The sequence below is a fragment of the Andrena cerasifolii genome, chromosome 12, assembly GCF_050908995.1.
Source record: "Andrena cerasifolii isolate SP2316 chromosome 12, iyAndCera1_principal, whole genome shotgun sequence".
Classification (NCBI taxonomy): domain Eukaryota; kingdom Metazoa; phylum Arthropoda; class Insecta; order Hymenoptera; family Andrenidae; genus Andrena; species Andrena cerasifolii.
Window position 1 is genome coordinate 1,439,636 of NC_135129.1, and position 25,140 is coordinate 1,464,775.

Sequence of the window (25,140 nt, forward strand, 5' to 3'; positions counted from 1 at the left end):
TCTCCTTGTTAGACCAACAGAGACGGGCATTATTCAGTCGAAGCATCGATTCATGTTCTCCGGTACTTCTGGCTGCATAAATATTTTCATTCAGCTTCAGATTCGGTAGACCCAATCCAGCGTAATTTATATAAATACGTAGAACATGAATCGTAAGTTTAATTGCAAATGAATTTTCCTGGTGTGTTATTTAATATTTTCTTATAAATTCTGCCCGTTTCTGATTAACTCTGTGACCTTCAGCGCACCTCCGTTGAGGAATCTTTTAGATACATATAAAGTTTGAATTATAGAAAAACTAGCAGTGATATGACTTGAGAATGTACAGAGTTATAATCGTATAAAATGCATGTATAGAAAGTAAACCGCAACCAGAACGACTTTAAATATCCACGAATTTTTTCTTTATAGCCTATCATTATTATCTTGCAAATATCGGTTCAATTATTTGCCATTGTTTTTGTCGGGGTGACCACAGACGCTTTCCTTCCGATAACTTTCGTGTCATTTGTTCTACAGTTTTTGGATTCATTCAATTTACAATTCTCTCAGCAGGTGGCATGGAACGAATAAGTGATTAGAAGAAAGCATAGTAAAGTAGAATGGACAATTAAAATCAACGGAACTTAATAGTAATTTCCTTGCAGAAATAAACATCAACATAGACCTTCCACGAAGATAAAACTAACATTTATAATTAAAAACTAAAACCACTAGTTTCCGATTTTTCTATGACAACCATGACTAAATTGTATTTTCAATTCAAAGTGTTCTAACGGAGGGGGTCACCCCGCAAAGCTGTGTTGTACGAGCGACGTTTTATTATTGTTTTATGTTAAAAAGTCATGCTTTGTATTATTTTTTGGATTCGTATTCCGAAGAGAATGGAGCGCATTAAGTTTCAGAAAATATCTTCTCGTTCGTACAACAATTCAATTTAAGTAAAATATTTATTATCATAACATACATGCTTCATATAGTACTAATATTTTTCTTTGCCTATGTTAAATGTCTCTAAATTTGTTTCTTTGCACTGTACGAAGAACGACGTCCACACACGATAAGCTTAGTAATAGAATTTATAAATATTCTTCCCTCTGTAATATTTCAAATTGTTCACTACTGCACTTTAGGCTATGCGAATATTATTGTACCGGAAGACGGTGTTGTAATATTGCAAAAATATTAAAGTATTTTAACAGGCGTATTTTCACATAAATCTTGCGTACCTAAGGGGCGGAAATCTAGCCAGTACCGACGACCATTTCGGTGGATTTCTTTTTACAGGCTCTGCTAGAACATCGAGTACCATATTAATTCCAACTCAAGACATCGAGGTACAATTGGATTAGTTGCGACCGCAAATTGAAAACGTAGCGGCTTCATCGACTTGTTACAAGGACACAGAAACTCTTATTTCGTTATATAAATGATTCCTTATTATCTTCCATAACACTGAAATACTGATGAAGTTGTACGTTTCGAATTTGCCCTCGGCATCGATCACGCATTCTAGGAGTGAAATTAACATCGTTCCAGGGATTCGCGTGTTAATAATTCATTAGTTGCTATGAAATATCTTCTTTTTTTTTAACAATGTGACAAACTTTGCGCATCGATATTCCCGCGAGATCAACAGAAACTAATGAACAACGTGAGAGGGCTTCGACCCTCCGTCGTACCAGTAATGCGACTGTGTCTATAAAAATTAGAAACGTCAACAGATCACCTTCGCTCCTCCCAGAACGTAATTTTATTACTTTCATGGATTTGTTGAAAATGGCACTGTCTGCGGATAGTAACTTGTGCACGTTACCACTGTTCCTTTTCATTTCCTTCAATGCACCGTTTTAGGCGTACGTTTAAAAACTAATTATTACTTTTCCCGCAATGAATAACTCGCTCTTCTTTATTTTCAAAGAGAAACACCATAGAAACTCATGACCCCGATTACTCTGAAAACATTATTTTGACACGAGGCATTAACATTAAAATATGAGGGTGCAAATGACTGATACACTTTTCCGAGGAAGCATACAGAACATGTGAATCCCGTTATCAGTGCTCAGGCATCAATGTGGAATAGCAGGGGATTAAAATGCACGAGATGTGAAATGCAAGTTCATGAGAGCATGTCAAAATAATGCAAGCGACATATCGTTTCGATCATTGAAATACCATAATCGTTACGCTTAGGAATCTCCGGTAGTCTGATTCAGTACAATTGAAAAGTCGTATGGGCTTGCTGTGTGTTACGCTGAAATGTGCAAAACCGATGTTCTTAGTTGGTTTGTTAGTTATCTCTATAATTTAATCATTAATCATGCAGCGCGCATGTCGAGGATTCTTTAACAAGTGATCGCACAATCGGAAAACTTTACAGCCTTTCTCCTTCGTATGTAAAATATTTAAATCCTCGTAAATACCGACATACCGAACGATAAGATCTAAGTAGACAAATTGTTATTACATAATCACAGTTGTACAGCCATTTGCTACCTCGTATTTAATACAAAAATGCTTAGATACCAGTACCACAAAACTCGATCTTTGCTTTATTATTTGGGTGTATTGTTCGTGTTAATTTCAGTCTGATCAAGAATGCATTGTTAAAAAAAAAGGGGGAACAGAGAGAGGGGGGGGAGAGAGAGAGAGAGAGAGAGAAAAAGAAGTCGTTATCGTAGTCGAAGGAAATCGCCAATTAAAGCCCGCACAATCAAAACACACACGAGTTTACAATCTAAGCAGTTTTGCAATATTATAACGGACAATAATACGAATATTTCAAAGAGCATACGTTTACATAATAATCGTAATAACACGAGACATGATAAATCGGATCATTATCAACAATGTGTCCACGTTTGCAGAATAAATGAAACGTTAGTGAGGGAGATTGAGAGAAAAAAAAATGATTAAAAAGAAGAAATAGTAGTAAGTAGCAGGTAAAACAGCTGTAGTAGAAAAGGGGAACGAAGGCATTCGCTATACTCTCCTCAGAATATTGAGCAGTCATTGTTGCAAACAGGAACACATTCTATGATGAATAAAACGAACGTTTCTTTAGACAGAGTACTCATTATCGAAATTCGTTACTGCTACTATCTAATTAACAAATGCATTAGTCATATATCAAAACTACAAGTGATTAAAGATGATACAGGTTTATAGCAAGTATCTTTAGTTATAAATTGTAGTATAAATGTTCAGCAAATTTGTGTTTAGATTATTACATATTACTATTTTACGTAATTTTATTTATTGTACAGTAATCTAATGATTATGTGTATGTTCTGCTGCCTGGAGTGTGCAGATAATTCTTCCTGGACATTAGGGAGCCATCATCTGCTCATTTCTTTCGCCGCGAGTGCCCGGGGCAAAAGGAAAACGAAATAACAGGCAATTTTTCTCTGTAACGTTCAACTAGTGCATAAACAAACGTTCGCAATATGGTTCTTCTGGCTCTACATAGTAATGTTCAACACAGGAGAAGAATCATTCGCACAAAACAGAGCATGTAACGTTTTGTATTTTGTATTATTGTAACTTGTCAAAAATATATTGTTCAATTTGATCTGCCCTATTGTTGGTTTTCTTTGTGCAATATTCGAAGAAAAAAAACACAGCTTAGAAAATCGATTCTATCATGCAGCACAGAAATTCTACTTCAGCAGATTTATAAATATCCCTTTCGTTTCATGTTTAAGATGCTTAATGTATCGAAGATTTTTGTACAAGTTGTCCTCGTCGTATTAAATTAGGCTAAGATAGAGAAAGCAATTGCGAGTGAATAGGAAAGGAATGAAGTCAGTGCCGAGACTTTTGAAGGTTTGTGTACCATGTGTACCAAGAATGCACGTGACTTTAAAAGAAGAATCGCTGAAACCAACAACTGGGGCAGGTATTATATAAATATTCAACTGTATGTTTTCTTTAGTACACGATATTAGCTAATTAATTTATTTTGTTACTCTCCTATTACCCTATTTTGTAGCTAAATTTGTTGCTTTCACAATAATTTATATACTTAGTAATTAATATTTTTAATCGTATTATTGTTATAAGTAAAATAGTATATATTGTAATTGTTTATAATATTCAATATTATATCATTTAGGAATATTTTTCCTAGATCTTCACGCAACTCGTCGTAATCATAGTGCATCTCGACGTTTAAAATAAAAAAAAAGAGCTCTCTCGTTTTGCTTCCGTGTATTATCTTACCCTCGCTGCGCGAACAAAGTACTCGATTGATTCTTCAAGCACGAAATAATCCCATCCCCGTTCCTCCCCGTTCATCGGATGTAACAATCACTGCAGAGATTTAACATTATGATTACGAGAAGTTGATGAGACAAGCATTCTTTACAAGTACGTTAACTAACGAGCTAGCATTTTCTTTAATTGTTTAATCGCCTACTATTTCTATCAGAAGACAGTGAAAATTCTCAAGTTTCTATATGCGGGGATATCGCGCATACAAAACAGCTCGTGATATCACTGACGAGATTTAAAATGGAATCGGGGTGTAAGAATAGCATTCGAGATAAAATATAATTGTTAAACATGCGACGATATAATACGTTTGTCGATCCGTCGTGTATTGTTGTACTTATAAAGAATGCATTTAAAAACACAATTGAAAAATGCATTATTATAGTGCTAAATCGATTAAATTCTAAATAGTATTTTGAAAACTGTATCATGGTACACGCGATCCAGCGAGATTAAAATATTTTGTCGATATATTCATCAGGAGAAGAGATGAAATTGTGATATATAACTTTCTGTATCTGCAACAATATCTTCCCTTTACATTGATTCATTTCTCGGTAAACTCTTGATTTTGCTCAGCATCAACGAACGAAACATCGTTTCGTTCGACTTCTCACCCCTTCCGTTATCCCCTCTCTCGAACCTTATCTCAATGGCAGATCATTTATACCATGATACAAAAATTGTGTTATTTTTCTCCTTTTAGTAACATCTATTATATTTTAATATTAATAATCTGTAATATAAAACGGACCTAATAAAAACATTTCCTTTTTGGCCTCACTTTTTGATACTAATCTATGAAGGTAATCGAAGAAAAAAGAAACCACAATCAACTTCATTTGCTGAGTGTTAAATAATTAAATAATTAAGTAAAGAGATTTGCTATAATACCCTTTTCACTTCTAATTAAATTTATATAATGTTGCTTTCCTTCATTTCTCAACTTTTTCAAATTTATTCGGAATACCGTTCGCTCCGATAAGATTTGTGTGGCTTGTACGAGAATGCATCAGAGCTAGCCATAAAAAATATATATGCTCGATCATTTGACGCGTAATTTGTGCAGGGTATTATACATTTAAAATAATTTTAATTACATATCGTAAATATTAAATAATAGTCTTTAAAATTGGTTATTGTAACATCTTTATGCCTATGAGGAAAAAATTTGATAATGTTGTCCTATCTATTCTAGTCATTTTTTCGTACTTTTAGGCAATCTTTTACCTTTTCATCGTGAATGTATAGTCGTTTTTCATAATAGCGATCACCAGCTACATATTCAAAATGAAAATTCTTCGTAGAGCCGGCATTGCAAAACGCGAGCCGCGCGTTCCATTGAAAAAAGCTAATTGGCATGCAGCGTTATCGGCCGCACGCCACGATCGAGCTGTAACACGTATGTCACAATATCGCTGGCTATCATAAATATGAGTGTACCGCCATCCTCGTTTCGTTTTTGATTAAATTGAAAAATCCTAGATATCCGTAATATTTCTTACGATCTAAAATGTAAAAACTTACAACACAAACATTGAGTTCAATTAATTTAATAGTAATGTACTCGTCGCAGATTAGATTTCTTCATTGTTATCACACACTTCTTTTAATTTAGCCTTTAATTTCAATAGTAAGTATATAATATATATATATATATATTTATGTATATATTAAGCATACTTAAAGTTTAAAAGATAGCGTAGCTCTACATACACAGGAGAAGCATGAGAAACGTATACAACGCTATATATGTATGTATGTATGTATGTATATATTATACATATATATGTATGTATATATACACATACATACATATATATATATATATAATAATCAATTGTTTATCAGCTACGAAGTGAAAAGAAAAGCAATGTTTATATATAAAAATTTGTTAACTACCGACTACCATATTCTTCGATGTATCCAAAGTATAAAAAATTTGTTTTCTTATATGAATTATAATTTGAGTATGTCTTATAGAAATTACAAAAGGTGAAAAATATATATGTATGTATATATATCTCTAAGAGAAACGAAAGATGATAAAGAGCATCAAAAGCTCGAAATAATACATGTATGTTTGCTTTAGCAATGAAATAGTTAAAAGTGTAGCATTTTCACATACGTCATCTCCTATTTTTTTTTTTTTACGAATCCGAATTTGTTACTCGTTAGAAATGTGAGCAATTTTATTAATTTTATATAAAAACCTAGAAATCATATATCCCTTATATAATATAGATATCATCAATACTACCATTTATCAACCAAAGTTATAAAATTTGTTAATACTTGTATTATTACCATCAGTACGGGTCAATTGAAAAATCCTATTTAAATATAGCTTTAAATACAGTAGAAATATCATTCTCCGTGACATACGTTTAACAGCTCAGCAATCGAGGAAAATCATCCCGTAAATATTGTTGTCCGGGACATATTCTTTGTTGCGCTTCATTACGGTATTACAATTTTTAAACAAATATATACTTTAGAGGTCCCGAAACTTTGTCCATCATTATGATTATATCGTTTTCTTCATTTTCTTTTTGTTCTTTGTTTCACGCTAAATATGTTGTGTAACTGGCACACATTATGTGTTATAAATGCTAACTATTCAGCTAGCACCTTGCTAATAAATGTATTTTGAATTACTATATATATATATGTATGTGTGTATATATATATATATTAAATAAAGTATTTTCCGTTTCAAGATTCAATAATATGCGTTCTTAATATATAGGATGTGATATATATGAGAATCTTTCTAAACAGCTACCGTAGCAGCATGACTGTTGTGTTGACACAAGAGACACATGACAAACAGAGACTACGTACACGAAGTCTTATCACATCCGTATTCACTTTGGCGACAATCAAATTCTGTTATTCAAGTAAAATTTCTTTCGCTTTCATTTCTGTTTCTTGTTTCTCCTATTGCGATCGTACATGTATTTGGTGGTAGAAATTCTTTTGATCATTATCTTTTGTTCTCTATACCATCGCACTCGAAGTGTACTGTTAAATATAAATGTTACACGAACGGTTGCAGTACTACTCACATTTTTTTTAGTTCTGAGATAATATCTGTCCTTGTTTTACTGAGAAATAGCGGAGATATTAATAACGGGAGGTTCTAACAAAACATTTGGACCTAACTTGTGGAGACAACCGGAGTCTGGCAGTACGGGCACTCACGTTGATTTGGAGCGCACGTTGAGCAGACCACGTAGTGGTTACAGGGTGAGAGGGTAACAGTGCGATTTTGTTCCTCACAAACCATGCACTTTGTTGCCGTTTCTCTGTACAGCACCTGTAACGGCAACGACTGAGCTACCTATAGTGTTTCCATTAATCGAACTAGTTTGGCAAGCTTTTAATTAATCCGCGATTATATTCAGAAAGATGAAGCGAGTATCAGAGTAACGTGAGAAAAAAGTTTTGATTAATACCGATAGCAAGAGAATAGAGAAGATGATGAAGTTCTAGGTAGTAGTGGTAGTAGTAGTAGCAGTTGTGGAAATTAAACTCTTTCGCATCCTCTTCGATAAACTAATAATCATTCGAGTATCGCTCGACATACCAGCTGTTCAAACCGGCGTGACAACTTTGCTTTACCTTTTCCACTTCTTCGAGATCCGAGCGTAGCTGCGATTGAATTGTTTTTAATGCAGCTATCGATAACGATCTGAGCTCACTTATTCTTCTCAAAGCGTGAAGATACGGGCCACCGCTAGACGCCTCGTTTTCGGCCGTCAATGCTTTCACTTTCAGTAAGGCCTGCGAATCAATTTGCATTCTATATTCCTGCCAACACAATTCGTCGGGGAATAACGATTAAACTATTAAACTATTTGCTATCCGCGATGCTCGTCGTACGTTAAAATCTTATTAGTATGTAACTCCTCCTGATGGAACGATTGAATATACGTATGTATTTATTAGTTACCTCATCCCTTTGCTGTTCGGCAATTCTTGCTCTGCTTGTAGCTTCTTCGGTTTCTAATTGCCACGCGGCGCAAGCTGCTCTTGCCTGATTAATTCGATCGTCCCAGGTCGCTAACTGGGCGCGGCTCGACGTCAGCTCTTCTCTGAGCCTTTGCACCTACATCAGGACGTTATAGGCGGATTAACATAGCTGCGCGATTATTTCGCGAACAATGATGTTCCTTTAAAAACTGGGTGGGAGTTCTAACCTCAGACAAAGATCCTGTATTACTCGGACTAATGGAAAATGCATTTACCAATGGAGATGCTGGGAGAGGTTGCGTACGAGATGGAGACATTCCTTGATTTGTAAAATCAAATAAGCTACTATTGAATCCGCTAAGTTTAGAAGCTGAACTGCTAAGTTGCGAAATATGATTGCTAAATGGATCAGATACTTGATTCATAAATGGCATTGTCTGAAATCATTCGAAAAAGAAAGTAGTAGAACATTAAAACAAGACATCGGAACATTTCTCTTTCGTTTAGCAATTGATATTTAATTTAAAGGAATGTCTGATTTACCGATTCCATCGAATCTTGATGAGAAAATCTGGACCCGGTAAGAAAGCTAGCTGATTGCAATTGCTGAAGCGGACTGGATGTAGATGGTGAGAAATTAGATAGAACAGAACGTTCAGCCATTCCGGGGATATTAACTGGAGCCGAGCTTCCCAATAATCCAGAGCTCGCTAGGCCTGCTGATATCGAATTGCTAATTGGTGAATTAGTATCCCTATGAATTGATTCTACTAAATTTAAAGGATCGTCTAGATGTAACTCGTCTAATGCATTTCCTAAAAACACAAAAGAAACACAATCAATGCGACAGGTATTAAATTAAAGAGGAGCGAGGCGATAGGATCCCTCCTCGATCTCGCTTACCTACTACAGATTCCACGGTGTCATTCGGATAAAATGAGCTCGAAAGCGGCGAAACGGTGGTTGCTAGAGAATGGCTACCCAGCGTTCCATTCAAACTATAAGCGATATATAGACTTTGCTTCTGTTGAGCCTTCTCAGCTTTTGTTAATAGAGGATCACTATCTATAGCAACCATTTGCTTTCGTATTTCACCCTGTTTAATAGGCTCAGAGTTATTACAAAGTCGCCGACCGTGGCGCACTGTTCGATTTGAGATTGAAAAACTTACAACCTGCAGGAGGGAACCGGCATTGTAAAGTATGCTTGTTAATTTCTGCTGATTGGAAGTATTTACAGTGGTATTGGAATTGGAGTTATGAAGCTGAGCACCGGGAGCTTTATTGTGTGAACTGTTGCTACCAACGCTGCTGGTACTCGCCGACTCTGATACTTCACCACTTCCATTCTACAATGTATGCATCCGATAATGTCAGTTAAGTAGATCTTCCTAACAAAAAGTATAAACTTTTAATGGGTAATGCAGATCAAGGACTTACACTGCTATCACTAAGTGGTTTGTCCTTTTCATGACTGCGCTTGTCAGGTGGAAGCGCATTGCTGAGAATATCTGCCAGATTGGTGCCACAATCTATGGGTACCGCCATGTCCCTCGCCAGGCTCATTTCTTCTGTTGGCAACACTGCTCCATCAGCACACCATACCAACGTTCCAGTACATCAATTTTCAGAAGCAATATTCAATACTAAACTTATTATTTACAAAACGCCTACGTTCACCAGAAACATTGCGCTCGATGACAAAATAAATGCTATTTCAAAGAAGCGACAGATGCGAGCGCTCTGACAAAGTTAGCGAACCAAAGTCTGCGTCGTTAAAAGATTATTCCAATAAACTGCACCGTTAAGCGATTAAATCTTGCGATCGAAGCCAAAACAAATGTGGAAAAGAATCTATTGAACTTACTAAGGTAATAATAAGTGTTTTACGTACGATTTATGAGGGTACACTCACGATCAACATGTGCGAAGGCACAGAAGACTCCGCGTGGACAATAACCAGCCTGCTGCACGTCGTTGCACTTTGTCGATTTATATATTTCAGGGTGGAATTGCTGCTCGGTACGTGTGTGGCAATATGTACAAGCATCTCCTTGCTCGCAATTACCCGGCTCACCCCATTCCTCTCCGTGTTTCACATTGGGGCATGGCGTTGATCTAAAATGACTAAAGTTGTTAGTTCGAGAGAAATGTTTCCTGAGGCACATAGACTAAAGAGGCGCGAGCAAACATTTACCGGTATTTGTATTTACGTGGACTGCGCCTCTTGTCTTTGCTATTGTGATACTGCGGACAAGCATAGCCCTGGCGGCAAAGTCTAGGTGGACGTTTACAGGGCTCCGTCTTATAATTACTGAGTACATAATTCGTGTCCTGCCACTTTGGATCTTCGTTCATTAGATTCCTCTCTTTGTCGAGTATGTTCGGCCCATTCGACGACGAGTTCGGATCCGAATCGGGGTTCTCCAGCGCCTGTATTTCTTTGATGTCGTAGACCGGTGGTCGAAGGTCATGATTGCCATGCGCGAAGGCACAGTGAGGTCCATTCTTAACACAGAATCCACGTGCATCCGTATCATGGACGCACATGCATGTTTTGTAATAACGTAGGTGGTAACGTCTTTCTGTGTCTCCGGCAGTGCGATGAAGGAATGGACACCTGTTCAGCAAGATTGTTCGTGTTAGTTATTTCAAACGCATCGCCAGAAATTACGCCAACTTAAGAATAACAGAAGGGCATGAAATAAGAAAGCTGCATTATAGAATCCTACATCTGGAAATCAGAAATGGAACCTGCTGTTCGCTTCTAATTAAGGACATCGTTATGCCGCAGCAAGATTTCAACGGGAACGTAAAACTTTCCTATAGCAACTTAATAATAAAACTGAGAATGAATTAACTGGAACGGTAATTCATTATTCAGAGGGATATAAATAAGTATGAATCGCTAAGCAGAGCCTAATACTCTGCTATCCTGTGCAACTATGCATTTATGTGAAAAATGAAAGTCGATTATGCGTGTATTTATGACTTGCACAGGGTATCGAGCCATTGAGATTCAAATTGGAAATTCCGGGTTAAGATACAAGAAAGTAACAGCTGACCAAAGAACGCCTATCGCGATATCCCGATGGCGATAAAAATTTCTGACTTGTTACAAGAACAAGTGTAACTTGCACGAATGAGGTCATATTTTATTTCCTAGGTGGATAATCGCGCCGTAATGGTTCCGATGTTTTCTGCGAAGCAGCAACAAGGACATCGCGTATTCTTTGTTGCCACCATTACCACGTAAGAGAAAATCAATATCAGTAAGCTCCTTTGTTTGGGGACTCGAGGCGCTGGATATTTTGGAGGGAAAAACCGATCGCGTGCATTTCCGGTAACATATTACGTACGTGCATGGCGCACGATAACGGTTCTTCAACTCTTTCGCAAGAATTTCAATAAAAGAATTACAATCCACGTTCTGCTGGCATAAAAACACGCCGGTGATACATGAGTTTATATAATGAAAGAGTTTATATATCTTACAGCGTTACAATCAGAAAGCTGAAAACACTGAACGAACGAAAGATTAATTTCTAATTAAGCCAAGCGTCTAACGTCCGAAGCCCCCTGGGTTTATCGTGAAAACAAATACAATGAGTATAAGAGTACACGAATCGGTTATCAATTACGATTGTGCTTACAATTATTTGTACAGAAGGAAATATATTTTCGATAAGAATATGGCGCGAAAGTACTAACAAGGCGAAAAACATTGTGGCACGGGGCATAATATGTACATAAGTACACGAAGTGTGTGCCCTGTCTACTGATAGCGAGAAAAGTACAGAAAAGACTTTTTCATTGATCTAATCTCGACAGCGATATCGTAGAAAGTTTAAACGTACACATGATTCACGACTGTGCCTACCATACCATAGTGTTATTCTGGCGGAGTTTTCTTAAATCAGCTCCTCTACGCGGGTCGCCGTTAACGATTCCTCGAAACAACTAATTTCATTTGTTTCCCCATTAACAGATAATACGTTTATCGTTTCTACTGATAAGCCGTGCGTAATTCCCTCCACTTAATAGTCGGATAGGTACCTTTGCATTCCTTTCCTCCGTTTACTTTCTGTTTTATATGCTAACTGTACTAACACGCGAATTATAATATTCACGGATACGGTATCGTCTAAATTCCGCGCTACTTCAAGCATCGGAGAAAGCATTCGATTCTGATTAATTTTAATGGAAAGGAACCTTAATCGCAGTAGAACGCAAGGTTTATTTTACTCGGGAACGAGGCGTCAACGACAAAATAGCTTAGAACGAAAAAACGGTGACCTAAATTCTCTATCGTATCCTGCACGGATATCTGTAACCAAATAAACCCGAGTCAATAACCTCCACGTTACAAGCGCGTTCGTTCTCGCGTTTTAGTTCTCGTTGCATCTGAAAAGTTTTCGATGTAGGGCGACCTGCAACACGTCTCCTTCAAAATTAAACGAGCAACAAACGACTAATAAACTCTGCTCGTGCATAAAGCATGGCTGTGGGAAAGGTTGCAGCTACGGTTCGGGTCTATAGAGAAATTTCTGACTAGCTACAGCGTTCGGGGTTATCTACAATGGATGACAACAGGTTAGCAGCCGACGGTAGTTATATTCTATCGCGAGCAATGGCGGTGGGTTGCGAGCGCGTAAACGCGGGGCACACACTCGCAGCCCGACCGAGCACGATTCGTACGACGTGCCACCCAATTTAATTCCGCATCTGTAATTCGCGCAAACGCAATCCCCCAAAGTATTCTACGCGTCGATGGATTTAGCGAAATTACGATCCGTCGACGGTTAACCTAATTCTTCGATGCTACCCGTTTTCGATCGTCACTTTTTCGGCTCGTACAAGTCGAATTCAATGCGGGACGATTCTACGAGCGTAATCAAATCCGAAAAATCTATAAATAACATACGGCAGGTCTCGACGCAGGCTGGACGGGGATTTTGTTAACAAATGGAAGAACATAACCAAACGTTTCAACGACGAATGCGCGATATACCGATGCTGCATGCGATTTGCTAAATATGGAATTCATAATGAGGATAAGAGAGTGGACGACTAAATGCGACAGACAATATTTCTCGTACGCCAGACGCAAGGCGAAGAAACTGCATGGGTATGTCATCGTGCACAGTCGGGTTTAGGCCTGAACAGCGGCTATGAGTAAGCGAAAGATTACGAAGAATTATGCAAGACTTGGAACGGTGTTTTATAAGGGGTGATTGGAACGAAACAAACATTTATACGATTCTAAATGAAACCTGCTATTTTTAGGAAATTCTTCGGTACTAATTTTACGATCATTCTGTAATCATTAAATTAATAATGAGGAATGTACACAGCGTCTATATACCGTACGTTAGGCGTATCCCAATTTTTTTTTCACGACACCGTAATGAAATGTTCGTAAACGTGGTGAAATTGTTTATCGCTACAGCCATGCCGCTTTCCCATATACTCGCACAGAAATCCAACGAGCGCAGTAATGTTTTCCATGGCTCGATCGCCGCAACACGCACACGCGCGTACATGCACGTGCGCGCGCGCCCGCGTCCTCGAAAGTTACGTCGAAATTGGCCTCCTCTTCGTTACATAGGTTATTCTCGACGAGGCGATGTTACGTCGTTACGCGTTGCCCACGCAGAAGCATATTACACGTTACACAGCATACGCTGGACGCGTGTCAACGACACAAAGAAAACGCGACCGAGGGACCCCGATGTCTTTCTTCCCCTCTACAGAGCATCGCATCGATTTAATAACACGGCCGATCTCCGGGGAGCGGAATTCTCATTCACCGCTGGGAAACGTTTCACGACGTCCCGGCGTGCAAACCATGGACGCGCGCTCGCGAGCAGAGGGAACGCTCTCGAAGCGGCGGCACAGAAAATAATTAAGCAATTCGCGCGCCTCTTATCGTGCCTCCCGTGCATGTCTCTCTGGGAATCGGAGGAGGGAAAATAGGGTATAGGCGTGAAAAAGTTCACGAGAGAAAGGTAGGGGCGAGTACAGCTTGATGTCGCAGAGGAGAGCCCGCCGGGGACAGGACAAATCGATGCATCTGACAAACGAAGAGATTATCGTACACGTCGCTGGATATGTACTCCACCGAGCGGGCAAGATCCACGGGAAATGGGGATACGACTCGTGTATAGGTAGCAATGTAGATAGAAGCGAGAAAAGACTTACTCGTCTCCATCTGGACATATGCCGGTGGTCTCGTCGTACTTGGTGCAATAATTATCGGCGCTATAGTTGAAGGTGCGGTCCCTCTTTCTCACCGGTCTGCGCCTCCGCTGGTTCATAAAGTGCCAGTTGAAGCACGTGAAGGGTCGGTGCTGTGTGCATTTGCGCTGTATAAAGAGGGGACATTGTTCGACGCGAAATTCCTTCAAGTATCTGGAATGCGAATCCACAGAGCTACACATTATTATTTCGTGTGGCGTTTTTTTTGACGCGCGCGTCGATCCGCGCTGCTCGCGGCCCTCCTCTTTTTTCCGTTCTCTCTCTTTCTCGCTCCCTCTCTATCTCTTTTTTTTATATATATATTATTTACGTATGCATACATGTACGTATTATTAACTCTTTTCTCTCCCCTCTTCTGCACTCCACTTTCCTTTTTTTCTTTTTTTTTTTTTTTGAACAACACGCACTTTTTAATCGGCCTCCGATCGCTTTTTTTCCGTATTATTATTATTATTATTATTTATCCTTCCCGTATAGATTGTTATGATCACTTCTCTCACGTAGCACGCGACCGGCCCGGCGGGCGCTTACTTACGTGTAATGATTCGCCTTTTCCGCCTGAGCTGTCAACAAAGGTTTAGAGTCGGACTTCATCTTGGGACAAACACCACTACCGAGCGAGAAACGCGCGCGCGCACACACACGGACGTACCGGGCGAACAGCACTCTCTCTCGTCGTCCTCGTCGTCGCCGTAGCCCGTCGTCGTCGTCGTAGCCCCGTCGCGTAGCCCGTCTTTTCGCCCCCTTTTACCCCCGCGCTACCGCGGGGCCTCTCTACCGTCGTCTATCGGGCACGGAATGCGGGACGCAGGGCGCGCACGGCGCAATACACATTATATGCGCCTCGGCCGTCCAATCCTCGTGCTCCCTCGCTGTCACGTGACTCTTCCTCTTTCAAGGTCATTGATGTTTTGGTTCGCTCTCCGCACGTAAACACGCACCCGTACCGAACGCCGGTGTCTCCTTTTCTTCTTCGTCCTCTTCCTCCTCCTCTTCTTTTTTTCGCCACTCTCTCGCGGAAAAAACGGCTGCGGGACCTCCTCCACTATATCGATCGGTGGCCCTTTTCTTTCGAGTCACCAGATGGTGAGAGGGGGAGCCGGGTAAGAGCGCGAAACGTCGTCCGCCGATCCTCTCGCCGCACTTCCAGCCGAGAGAAAACGGGAAGCACGCGTCGAAAATGCAACGATCGATTCCGCACGCTCGACCTCGATCGAGATTTCCTCCCTCCCCCTGATTCTGTGCTACGTTCTCGCCGTACGTTCACTTCGGCAACGTGTGACTGCGCCTTTTGAAAAATAAAACCGACGGGCCCAACTGGGATCCTTTTTGTCCATTCACGTTGGCCGCTGCACGTGGTGGCCCGTTTCCATGAGCACCGTTCGCGGCGATTAACGTTCCGTAGGATTCTTCCAACTCGATGCCTGGTTTATGCAGCCAATTCGAGAGCCGTTCAATTGAATTCCTCGTTTCGGTCCCGGTGGTGAACTTTTTTTCTCTTATTTCGCTTTTGCAGTGTGGGGTTCGTAGCTCGTCGACGAATGGTTCTTCGTGTCACGTTAGAGAAGGAAGGAATCGCGCTCGGCACGCACGGAAAAGTCCAGCGGCTTTATTTTCTTCATCGTGAACGCACGTTAATGACCATTCAGCTCCGAGAGAAACATTCGGCTCACTCTCACTTTCACTTCGGACACCGTGTGTTTACTTCGAAACTGTATTACGCCGCTGGTCACTGTGTTACGCGGTTTCACAACTCGGCTTTCCTAACACGATCTTAGTTCTGCATCACACAGGCACGTTTACTCGCCGCTACCCATCAGTTTCGTTATCGCATAGGTTGCGCGCATGAATCATCCGTTATCGCTTCTACTAAGCGATCCCGATATATATTTAGACACCTGTGTTGAGTACGGTCAGCCTCGGCGGTTTTTCCTCAATGACGATTGTCTAAACCCGTTCGGCCAAGTTTCATGATTTGTAAACCGCGATACGCAACGTTTAACACTGCCTTATAGCGCACAAGCGAATTCGCTTCCTTTTTACCCCCACTTGCTCGAATGAAACGCAATAGAATCTTCGCCGTTAAGAAATTTTTCTTGTCGCTTCTCATCCAACTTTTACTAAAATCCTATCCAACCTGTCCTTTGAATAATGTTTAATGTCTATTATTCCGCTTGAAAAAGCTGCGTAGAATTTACAATTTCCGCTCAAACGGTACGTATGCACGTCGGGATGTGTCACTCCTTGGCGCATGCGCAAACTGCGAACACGGAACACGCGAATTGCAGCATGGAACCGGCGTCCATGGAAATGAAGGTTGCGCAAAAAATTCTATCTGCGTATTCACGAATGATGCATTAATTAATGGATAAACGTTTCAACAGATTTCGTCGGAAATAATGATTAAATATAAAGGAGTAACTCTCCAGAAACCTTCTTCGCATGATTTTTAGAATATAAGGATGTTTGTTATGTAAACTGGAAACTACGAATACATTAATGCGCCGTAATATTATTCATTTCCTTCTCCTCTAATTTCCTACTTTTTCTACAAATTCTACTTCTATCGTATAATTAGAGAGGATAAAGGCGAAAATGTAAGCTCCTTTCCACCACACTTACATTTAATGTATACAAAAACGTAAAGAAACCTACTAACATTACGGAAAAGCATACATACAGTGATTAAAAGTGTGCGATAGATTATGAATGCATTCTGGCTACATTCTGACAATATAAATAATCTGCGAAAAAAGAGAATCACCATAAGAAAGGAGTAATAGATGGTAAAGGAGTATAGGTAATATTTTACATCTTGTAAATACACTCAGTGTACAGAATTGTAGTTTTATACAGCTTTACAGTTTAATAGCGCTTTACTAAAAATAAGATTTAAGCTAGAGAGGCAAAGTATTACGAGGGCTACGAGTAGTAGACACTTCCAGCTATAAATTTACCTACGTGCGATCCAGATTCCTACGTAGATTTATGATTCGTTAAAACCGAGCTTATTGTTGCCTTCGATAATATTGCAAATGTACTTCATAGTCCTCTCGTTCGTAATTTATCCGACTTTGTACAATTGTATCCTCGTCTACGGTATATTTAAATAAAGTTCTGCGGTACGCTAACGTATCTAAACGCGAACTAAATGCGAACCGTTTCGTCGGACTGATAAAAATATAATGCCTTTACAGTATATGAAAATAATAGACATTTGGTTTGTACGTACACATGTTTCATTAACGCTACATTCATGATACAAGTTTCTTTCCCTACAACTTTTACGTCTATCGTAATAGTAGCTACTGATTTCCTTCCATTTACGTATCACCATGTTCTATAAGAAGTAAATAACATTTCGGTGCTCTACTTTGCTACTTCGAAATCACTTGCTCCAGCGCACATGGGCTTTTAATCCTTTGAAACATATGGATTATAAGGTTCAGAATTTATGCCAGCCGTCCTATGTATTGCCATTAAAAACGTCGCACGGTACGCTTCGCTCTCTACAGGAGACCATATATCTCGTTCGAAGCTATGTTTCAAAGAATTAACGAGTGCAATCGTTGTGCTTCCAAATTTTTGCGTTCCAAAGTAAAAAAAAATTGCTTCCCCGCAATAAACGTTGTTGTAATCGTACAAGAAACCCATGTATCTCTTCGTTAAAAACAGGTTTCACGCTTCTGTTGCATCGTTCCGTTTGCCATCAGACACGCTTAGGTTCGTACTAGTATTGAGCACTCCTGGATGGATATCATGCAATTAATAATTAACTGTATAGTTCTTAAAAACTATAACAGTATTATATCTTCATTGGATGTTTTCCATTGGATGGACTTGTGCATTATGTTAATAAATTCGGAGGCAACTTTCAAAATCTGCCTGGCCTTTAAAAATGGAGCGCTTGGAGTTCTTAAATATTAATTAGTTCAGTTTGACGGCAAACAAGGGCTGGTCAAAAATGGGGGGATAATTGTATAATTGTTATCACTTAGCAGTGGTTCCTATGGTTTACGACATCTATATTCAAATATCTATTATGAACACTTCCGTCGGAATTCGGTAAGTATCCTTTAAATCTCTGATTAACTGTGTTCCGTAAAATGTATTCTTTTAAACATAGACAATATCTTAAATGTATTTGACGGACAAATTAGACTATTTTAAAATTTGATGCTTCCTTCTTTTGATTGTATCGTAGCAAGATCTTTTTAGCGTTGTAATCCAAAGAGAAACACTTGCTCGCCATATATCGCGATCGTTATTAATACATTTTACATTGTGCGACTTCAAGTTCGTACATCGCCACACGTTCCAACGGATATATTCAAATTTCAAGAAAATTTCTTTATTACCGAGTTCGTATCGTTCGTAGTTACATTCTAACACTCTCAATAAATAGAAGACATTCTGTCGCATACCATTAATTAAACTTCAATTTAAATTTCAAGCTACCTGACGTTCAAATACGTAGTGTGATCCACTTATGTACAATTAAAAGTAGTAGTATTAAGCTTAACGGAAACCGTAGTTCGTAAGTATTCGAAAAGAACATCTTTACAGTCATTAAAATGTTCGGCTATGATAAACTGATAGCTGCACGCGCGACAACCAATTAACAATTTCAAAATCCTGTACGCAATATAGTTGTATGTATATAGAATAATATTGTTTCCATACATTAAAGAATAATGGAAATTATTCACAAGCGGTTTCGAGGAATGACTGTCAGCTTACATAATTTACTGGCAGTTTGAAATTTCATGAACAGTTCCGAATGAGACGCTCCCGTGGCCTTACCTCGCACGAATAATGCGAATATCGAAAGAGAGCAAAGTTTTATGTATTCGTTTAAATGGCCTTTAGCGTGAACAAGAAAATGTATTTGAAGTATTATTACATTAACAAGTTTATTTATACAATTAACTATCTATATACAATATATCGATACGAATGTTGTATAATAGTTTCAACGTAGATTTAAAGAGGCTGTTTTAATGGCCTTTGTCATTCACACGCTAAGCTTCTAATTATTCGACTCGTTTATAATCTGTACGCGTAAAAGTTACGAATCCGCAATGACATCCCAGGCTTTGCAGGCGAGCGTACTATACTTATCATTGTATATCAATCACGAAAGCTCGCGTGATTTTCATAAAAATGAAAACCCCAAGCAATAGTCGTTGATTAATGAAATTAATCGAGGACTAATTCAAGGATGGATTCGTAAGATGTCCGGACTAGGCATAAGAAGCGACATCTTATTAAAATGATATATCGAACGTACTTGTAAGAATACATAATAATATGTAGACCAAACTAAGCTTTCCTAATCATTAAATTTCAATGTTCGAAAGAGGTATCCTATTCATCGCTCTTACGCTCGTAAATACTATGATTTGTTCGCCGATTAAAATGCATCCGACGAGTTCGTATTCGAAATTTTCCTTTAACGAGAGAAACGTTCCTTAATCTACATCGCAGGGATAAAGGTGGTCTGAATAAATGCAAATTCAAAGAAAATCATATGGACAAAACGATCACGATCTATATCTATACTCGTTTCTTTAACTTACGCTTATTCGTTCCTATTCGCACCTATTATATATATTATCATATTTACCTGACGTAACAGTGAACTTAATTTAAACAGTTGTTCCATACGTACTGAACATCACTCTGGTGGTATCCGTGTCCAGAGTAACGTCTTCTGGAGATGCTAGATCGACCTTTATCGATCCAGAATTGTTTCTTCTTCTCGTCATACCACCACCCCAGTTCGACAGTGTCCAATGGTAAGTTTCACCCTCCTTCTCGGCATTAGTGGTCTCTTGCGTCTCGTTGTCCTTGTCAAGGCCAGTTTCAACGGAGACCGAGGATTGCGAAGCTACCGAGTCGAAGCTAGAATCGGCGGCCCCTCTGTAGCGGCTCACGTACTCGCTGGACATTTCGCCGGGCGACTCTTCGATCGCCCTTAGAATATTCTGACAGAGGTCCGAGTCAAGCGGGATCGGGCTCTCGGAGTCGCGATTGTGGATGGTCACAGCTATGTGAGCCGGATGAGGGATGGGTAGTGGAATGAGCAACTTTTCGGCGCTGTACGGGCGGATCTGTCGCTTCCATGGCTGCCAGCGTGCTTCAGCCGCACCGTTCGCCGACGTTGTGCGTCTTTTAATTCTCGTCGATGTCAGCAGCCCCCCAGTATCACTGCGAAACAAATAAACTTGGATATCTTCTGTTACTCTAATCCAGGCCTTCCCAAGTAGGGGAAAACCAATCCTGAAAGTACGCTACTCCTTCAGCTAAGGTGGGACGATTCCTACTACCCTTTCTCCGAGGAGACAGTAACGCCGCTAGGAAGCATGTTGGGGCGCTTTAGGGTGAAAGTACCGAATGTGTTAAGTTTTTATAGGAAATTTCATAATGACTTATAAACGATACAGTAATAATTACTGTATCGTTGTATGTAATAATTTTTTAAAATTCTTTTTACGTCATTTTGAAATGCTAGTTTAAATTTTAATTTTTCCTACTATTTTTAAGTCATTATGAAATTTTCTATGAAAACTTGACACATTTAGTACTTTCACCGTAAAGCGCCCCAACATGCTGCCTAGCGGCGTTACTGTCTCCTCGGAGAAAGGGTAGTAGGAATCGTCCCACCTTAGCTGAAGGCGTAGCGTTGGAGGGAGAACCGAAACATGTGTTTCAGGAGTGGTTTTCCCATACTTGGGAAGGCCTGCTCTAATCAGTTACAGAGATTGCATGCATCGTCCTCAATACCCTCCAGACATCAAAGAAAAGAGAAATAATGTAGAACACCGTTTTTACCATCGTTTGTCAGACTTCCTACTGTTACTGGTTGGCTTGGCGCGTGGGTTGAAGGCCGAGACTTCCAGATAGGGGCTGTATACTTGTATATTCCCGCGTGGCGCGTAGACAGCTCCCAATAAGTCTGGCCCGTTGGTACCGCCGATTTCAGTACTGTGTACCATGTCCGTGTAACGCGAGAGGTCGACGCCCGGGTGAGGCTCCAGCCTGAACTTCGTGTCTGCGTCGTCCAGGGGTTGGAGGAAATTCAGGCTGAAAATGTCGGCGTACATGAGGCCGGCTAGGCCAGCCCAGTCGCCCATGCTTAAGCCTTTGTTCTCCCAGAAATCTTCTTCGTTTCCGGACAGCCTCGCGAACACGTGGGTGGGGTACAGGCGTTCCAGCATTAGGGCCCCTTGTTGTATGACCACCTGTTTGTCAAGGGAACGTCGCCGTTCAGCATCATTTGCAAATGTCAAGGAACGATTACATATTTGGGTAATCACCTTCAGATCGAAGGTGGTCAGCTTTATTTTACTCCTCACGACCATCCCAAGGCCAGTCTGCAGGTTCTTCCTACGCCTATCTAATTTCTCGTGCAACACAGCGATCAGATCTTTGGCTTCCTTTTCAAGCGATTTGTACGGGTCTTTCGTTTTGGCAAGGCTGGCGGCGAACGGGCCGAAGCAGGCTTCCACGAACTGTGTGAAATCTCTCTGCGGTTGAGTGATCAGTCGTTCTATCTCCTGCTGGAAGGCTAGCAGTTCGTCGAGTTCCAGTTTCGCCTCGAACGCGGCTAACGCTTGTTCCGGCTTGATCTACGAGCGAAAGCGGAATAATCAGCGGCGTAGTAGTTTTGGACTTCGATTCGCGATACGTACTTGGTAATAGTAGTCCGATGTTAGTCCCGGACCTTCTATCCTTTTAACTACGAAGCTGTCGCTGGCGGGTATGCGGCCTCTGTTCTTTATCACTAAATGAAACATAGCTGTGTCCCAGACCACTCTAATCCAGTAACGTATCACAGAAACTGTGTAGAAATGATTGATCTTAGTATGGCTTTGAAGCTGTCTTCATTACTACGATTATTACTTATATTACCAGTTGAATGTACATATCACACCTGTAAGTATCAGAAAAGAGATGATAGGACAGAAAAGGAGGGCTACGATTAACGCCGCGATCGGCTGTAGACACCCTTGTATACCGATATTCCAAACTAATGCTTCCATAATGACTAAGTATCGATTCCGACTTGGTTCCGGGCTGTCCAGGTCCATTATAAGCGCCATGAACGCGTGCAGTGTCATGGTGATCAAAGGCATCCTGAAATGATCCAAGAAACCCATCAGCATTTTACTCCAATCAGAGAATATCAAATAAGACGTTCAACGAACCATAGGATCGCAGTAAGCGCAATAAGGAGTGATCCTAGACTGGTGAATAAACAGACCACGGGAAATATAAACAATATGACAAGCGTTCCTAGGAGACCCTTCACGCCATAATTCCACAGCCTGTTCAAATGCCTCGTCATTCCTTTTCCAATAAATCCTGCGGCAAATACGAGCACGGATTAAAGAAGAAGCAGATCTACAGGAGGTACTAGTCAGTTAAGTTTACCAGTGTCAGGTTCCGTTTCGAAGTGCGTCCGACTTTTGCTAATGTGCCTCCAGAGAGCTATCAATCGGGAACAAAGAGTGGGCATTTGAGATGACTTCCTTGGGAATAAGGTTCCATTCAATTGACTCAATTCTAGATCAGGGGTGAAGGGTTGCACAAGCAGCAGGGCCCGCATGGAAACTGGACTACACCACGGCACTGCTACTCCCAACAGGAACATCGCATTCCAAGTCCAACACCATGTCCTGGCTACGTAGTTTATCCAGCGCCACATAGGCCATCTGCTCGGACAGTTTAACGTCAGTTCGCGTGTCGTTAGATCGCCGCTAATTAACTGTGTACCTTGTCGTAGTCGTGTGCACGATTTCACGCTCGACTAAGAATACAGGCTGACTGGGATCAGCGCGCGGCGTGGTGATCGATGTCGGGGTATTGCTCAGCACCGTTGGTATAATTTCAGACTGCCCTTGGAAATTACGCCTGACGATCCAATTCTTCGGGAGCCATATCTGTGTCGGCCACTGGAAGCTCCTCGTAGGTGTCTTCACCTTGCGCAGCTCCTTCAGCAACACTGGCTCCCGCTGGGACAAACGAATATGTATTCACAGAGTTCGGAGCGATGCTCCCATAGAAGTATCGACGGATCTATGTACCTCCTTCATGAAAGTCAGGTCGCGATTAAGAAAGTACACCGTCTGCTGCAGATTTTGATGGGTGCACAGCGTGAGCGCTTCCTCGTGGGCGCTCCATTCGCATTCTTCTATGAATCTCTCCTCGACTTCGCGCATTCTGTCGCGCATCCAGGGCTCTATTCGAGAGAGGACTGGGTGCTCGTTTTCGATGTGACGTCTCAATGATTCCTTGGTCTGAACCAGCTTGCGCTGCACAGTCTCCACGGCTCTGTGCATCAGCACGACCGACTGCGCCTGTTGGACGAGAAGTTGGGCGATTCCGTTCCCGAGATCGTGTATATCAGGGTGCGACAGAATATTCGAGAAGACCCTCTGCAGATACTCCCGCATGACAGCTTCGTTCACTTCCTAAAAGTTGCATTCAGCTGCACTTAACGAAGGTTTATTTGACGGACAGATACACAGCGGTGGTGAAAAGAAAGTTTAAAGCTCGTACTTCTACTTTACGTATTATATTTCTGGCAACCCTCCAATCTGTGGGATATAAGCCTTTCTACTGGAACTATCTTATTTGTGTTATCGTTTGCAGTTCAAACTCTCTTTTCACCGCTACAATTGCTGACTCTGACCCTTTCGATCTCCTCGTCGGACTTCTTCCTAGCTCTCAATTCTGATATCAGTCTTTCTCTGAAATGAAGAAACCAGCCTCGCGTCTCTCTCTCCAAAATAGAAACTAGGATGGGCAAAGCTTTTCTGATTGTGTCCCTGCTAAATAATCTAAGATCCACCACTGCTCCGCCAGGTGTTCCAAACACAAAGGGAACTGGGATAGGTAGTAGTTGTGACAATTCTCTTTCCACTTCGAATTTCTCCATAGTCGCCCTTCGAAGCTGCTTCCGAACGAAGCCACACAGAAGTTCCAGCGAGTCTTCATACTCTGGCTGCAATTTGCGACGATGTACATCAAGCTGTGCTTTAACCGTACGATAACAGTCCTCTTACTAAATTATAAACCGAACGTACCCTGCACACCAGCTCAGCAACCAAGTATCGACAGCGTTCTTCCCTGATTTTGGCATCTAGATTGTGTGCTTGAAGCGACGGCACACCAATGATTATATCTGAAAGTATACGCTACTAATGTATCCGGTTATAACATTTGGGGGCTACGTAGAGGACCGACGAACCAGTGAATTCTTACCAAGAAGTCGCAGCAGCCCTGTTAGGAACGCTTTCAGAGACTGCGACACACTGAAACAGTGGGAGACTAGCCTAGCTTTCGCTGTCACTACAAGGAATCTGGTCGCCAAGGCGAGATCTCTAAGCAACGCGTCTCGCCTTCTGTCCCGTCCACGTTGCAGGAGACCGCTCAATCTCCACCGATGGGTCTGACCAGCGAAGTTTATCGAATCGACTTCGAATTCCCTGAAAGACGAATCCACCATGTAGTCGCGCGATGCTGGGATAAAGACGCGACAAGGATCTAGATACAGGATGTTTTTCTACATCGTAAACGAAACATTAACATACACGTGTTATCAACAAAAGTATCCTGGAAAATATGT

General features: G+C 40.7%; 2 protein-coding genes across 16 annotated transcripts in view; both read right to left on the reverse strand.

The window, feature by feature from the left end:
* Positions 1 to 931: 931 nt before the first annotated feature.
* Unk (RING finger protein unk) lies at positions 932 to 16,715 on the reverse strand. Of its 11 annotated transcripts, none has more exons than XM_076824659.1 (13): positions 15,043 to 16,715; positions 14,451 to 14,660; positions 10,447 to 10,869; positions 10,144 to 10,376; positions 9,690 to 9,832; positions 9,425 to 9,598; positions 9,154 to 9,346; positions 8,794 to 9,065; positions 8,478 to 8,687; positions 8,231 to 8,386; positions 7,900 to 8,061; positions 6,083 to 7,594; positions 932 to 6,021 (listed from the first exon to the last, which is right to left on the reverse strand). In XM_076824659.1, the coding sequence occupies exons 1-12, from the start codon at positions 15,099 to 15,101 to the stop codon at positions 7,436 to 7,438; spliced, it is 2,394 nt and encodes a 797-aa protein (XP_076680774.1). In that variant the 5' UTR covers positions 15,102 to 16,715; the 3' UTR covers positions 932 to 6,021; positions 6,083 to 7,435. The 11 variants fall into 11 exon arrangements, with proteins under 11 accessions (XP_076680774.1, XP_076680782.1, XP_076680777.1 ...); XM_076824667.1 differs by having other exon boundaries at positions 8,526 to 8,687; positions 9,422 to 9,598; XM_076824662.1 differs by having other exon boundaries at positions 9,422 to 9,598; positions 9,690 to 9,817; positions 15,043 to 16,713.
* A 398-nt stretch (positions 16,716 to 17,113) lies between these two features.
* Positions 17,114 to 25,140, reverse strand: part of LOC143375482 (uncharacterized) — a 57,105-nt gene continuing 49,078 nt past the window's right edge. For 4 of the 5 annotated variants that reach the window (XM_076824640.1, XM_076824638.1, XM_076824639.1 and 1 more), the window contains 12 exons: positions 24,777 to 25,000; positions 24,599 to 24,696; positions 24,205 to 24,516; positions 23,597 to 23,983; positions 23,286 to 23,524; positions 22,944 to 23,224; positions 22,718 to 22,874; positions 22,444 to 22,646; positions 22,202 to 22,350; positions 21,827 to 22,138; positions 21,342 to 21,751; positions 17,114 to 20,717 (listed from right to left, as the gene is read on the reverse strand). In XM_076824640.1, coding sequence (XP_076680755.1) covers positions 20,156 to 20,717; positions 21,342 to 21,751; positions 21,827 to 22,138; positions 22,202 to 22,350; positions 22,444 to 22,646; positions 22,718 to 22,874; positions 22,944 to 23,224; positions 23,286 to 23,524; positions 23,597 to 23,983; positions 24,205 to 24,516; positions 24,599 to 24,696; positions 24,777 to 25,000 — 3,334 coding nt within the window. In that variant the 3' untranslated portion in view covers positions 17,114 to 20,155. Of the gene's footprint in view, positions 20,718 to 21,341; positions 21,752 to 21,826; positions 22,139 to 22,201; positions 22,351 to 22,443; positions 22,647 to 22,717; positions 22,875 to 22,943; positions 23,225 to 23,285; positions 23,525 to 23,596; positions 23,984 to 24,204; positions 24,517 to 24,598; positions 24,697 to 24,776; positions 25,078 to 25,140 lie in introns of all 5 variants that reach the window. The other variant, XM_076824641.1, reaches the window with a different exon arrangement.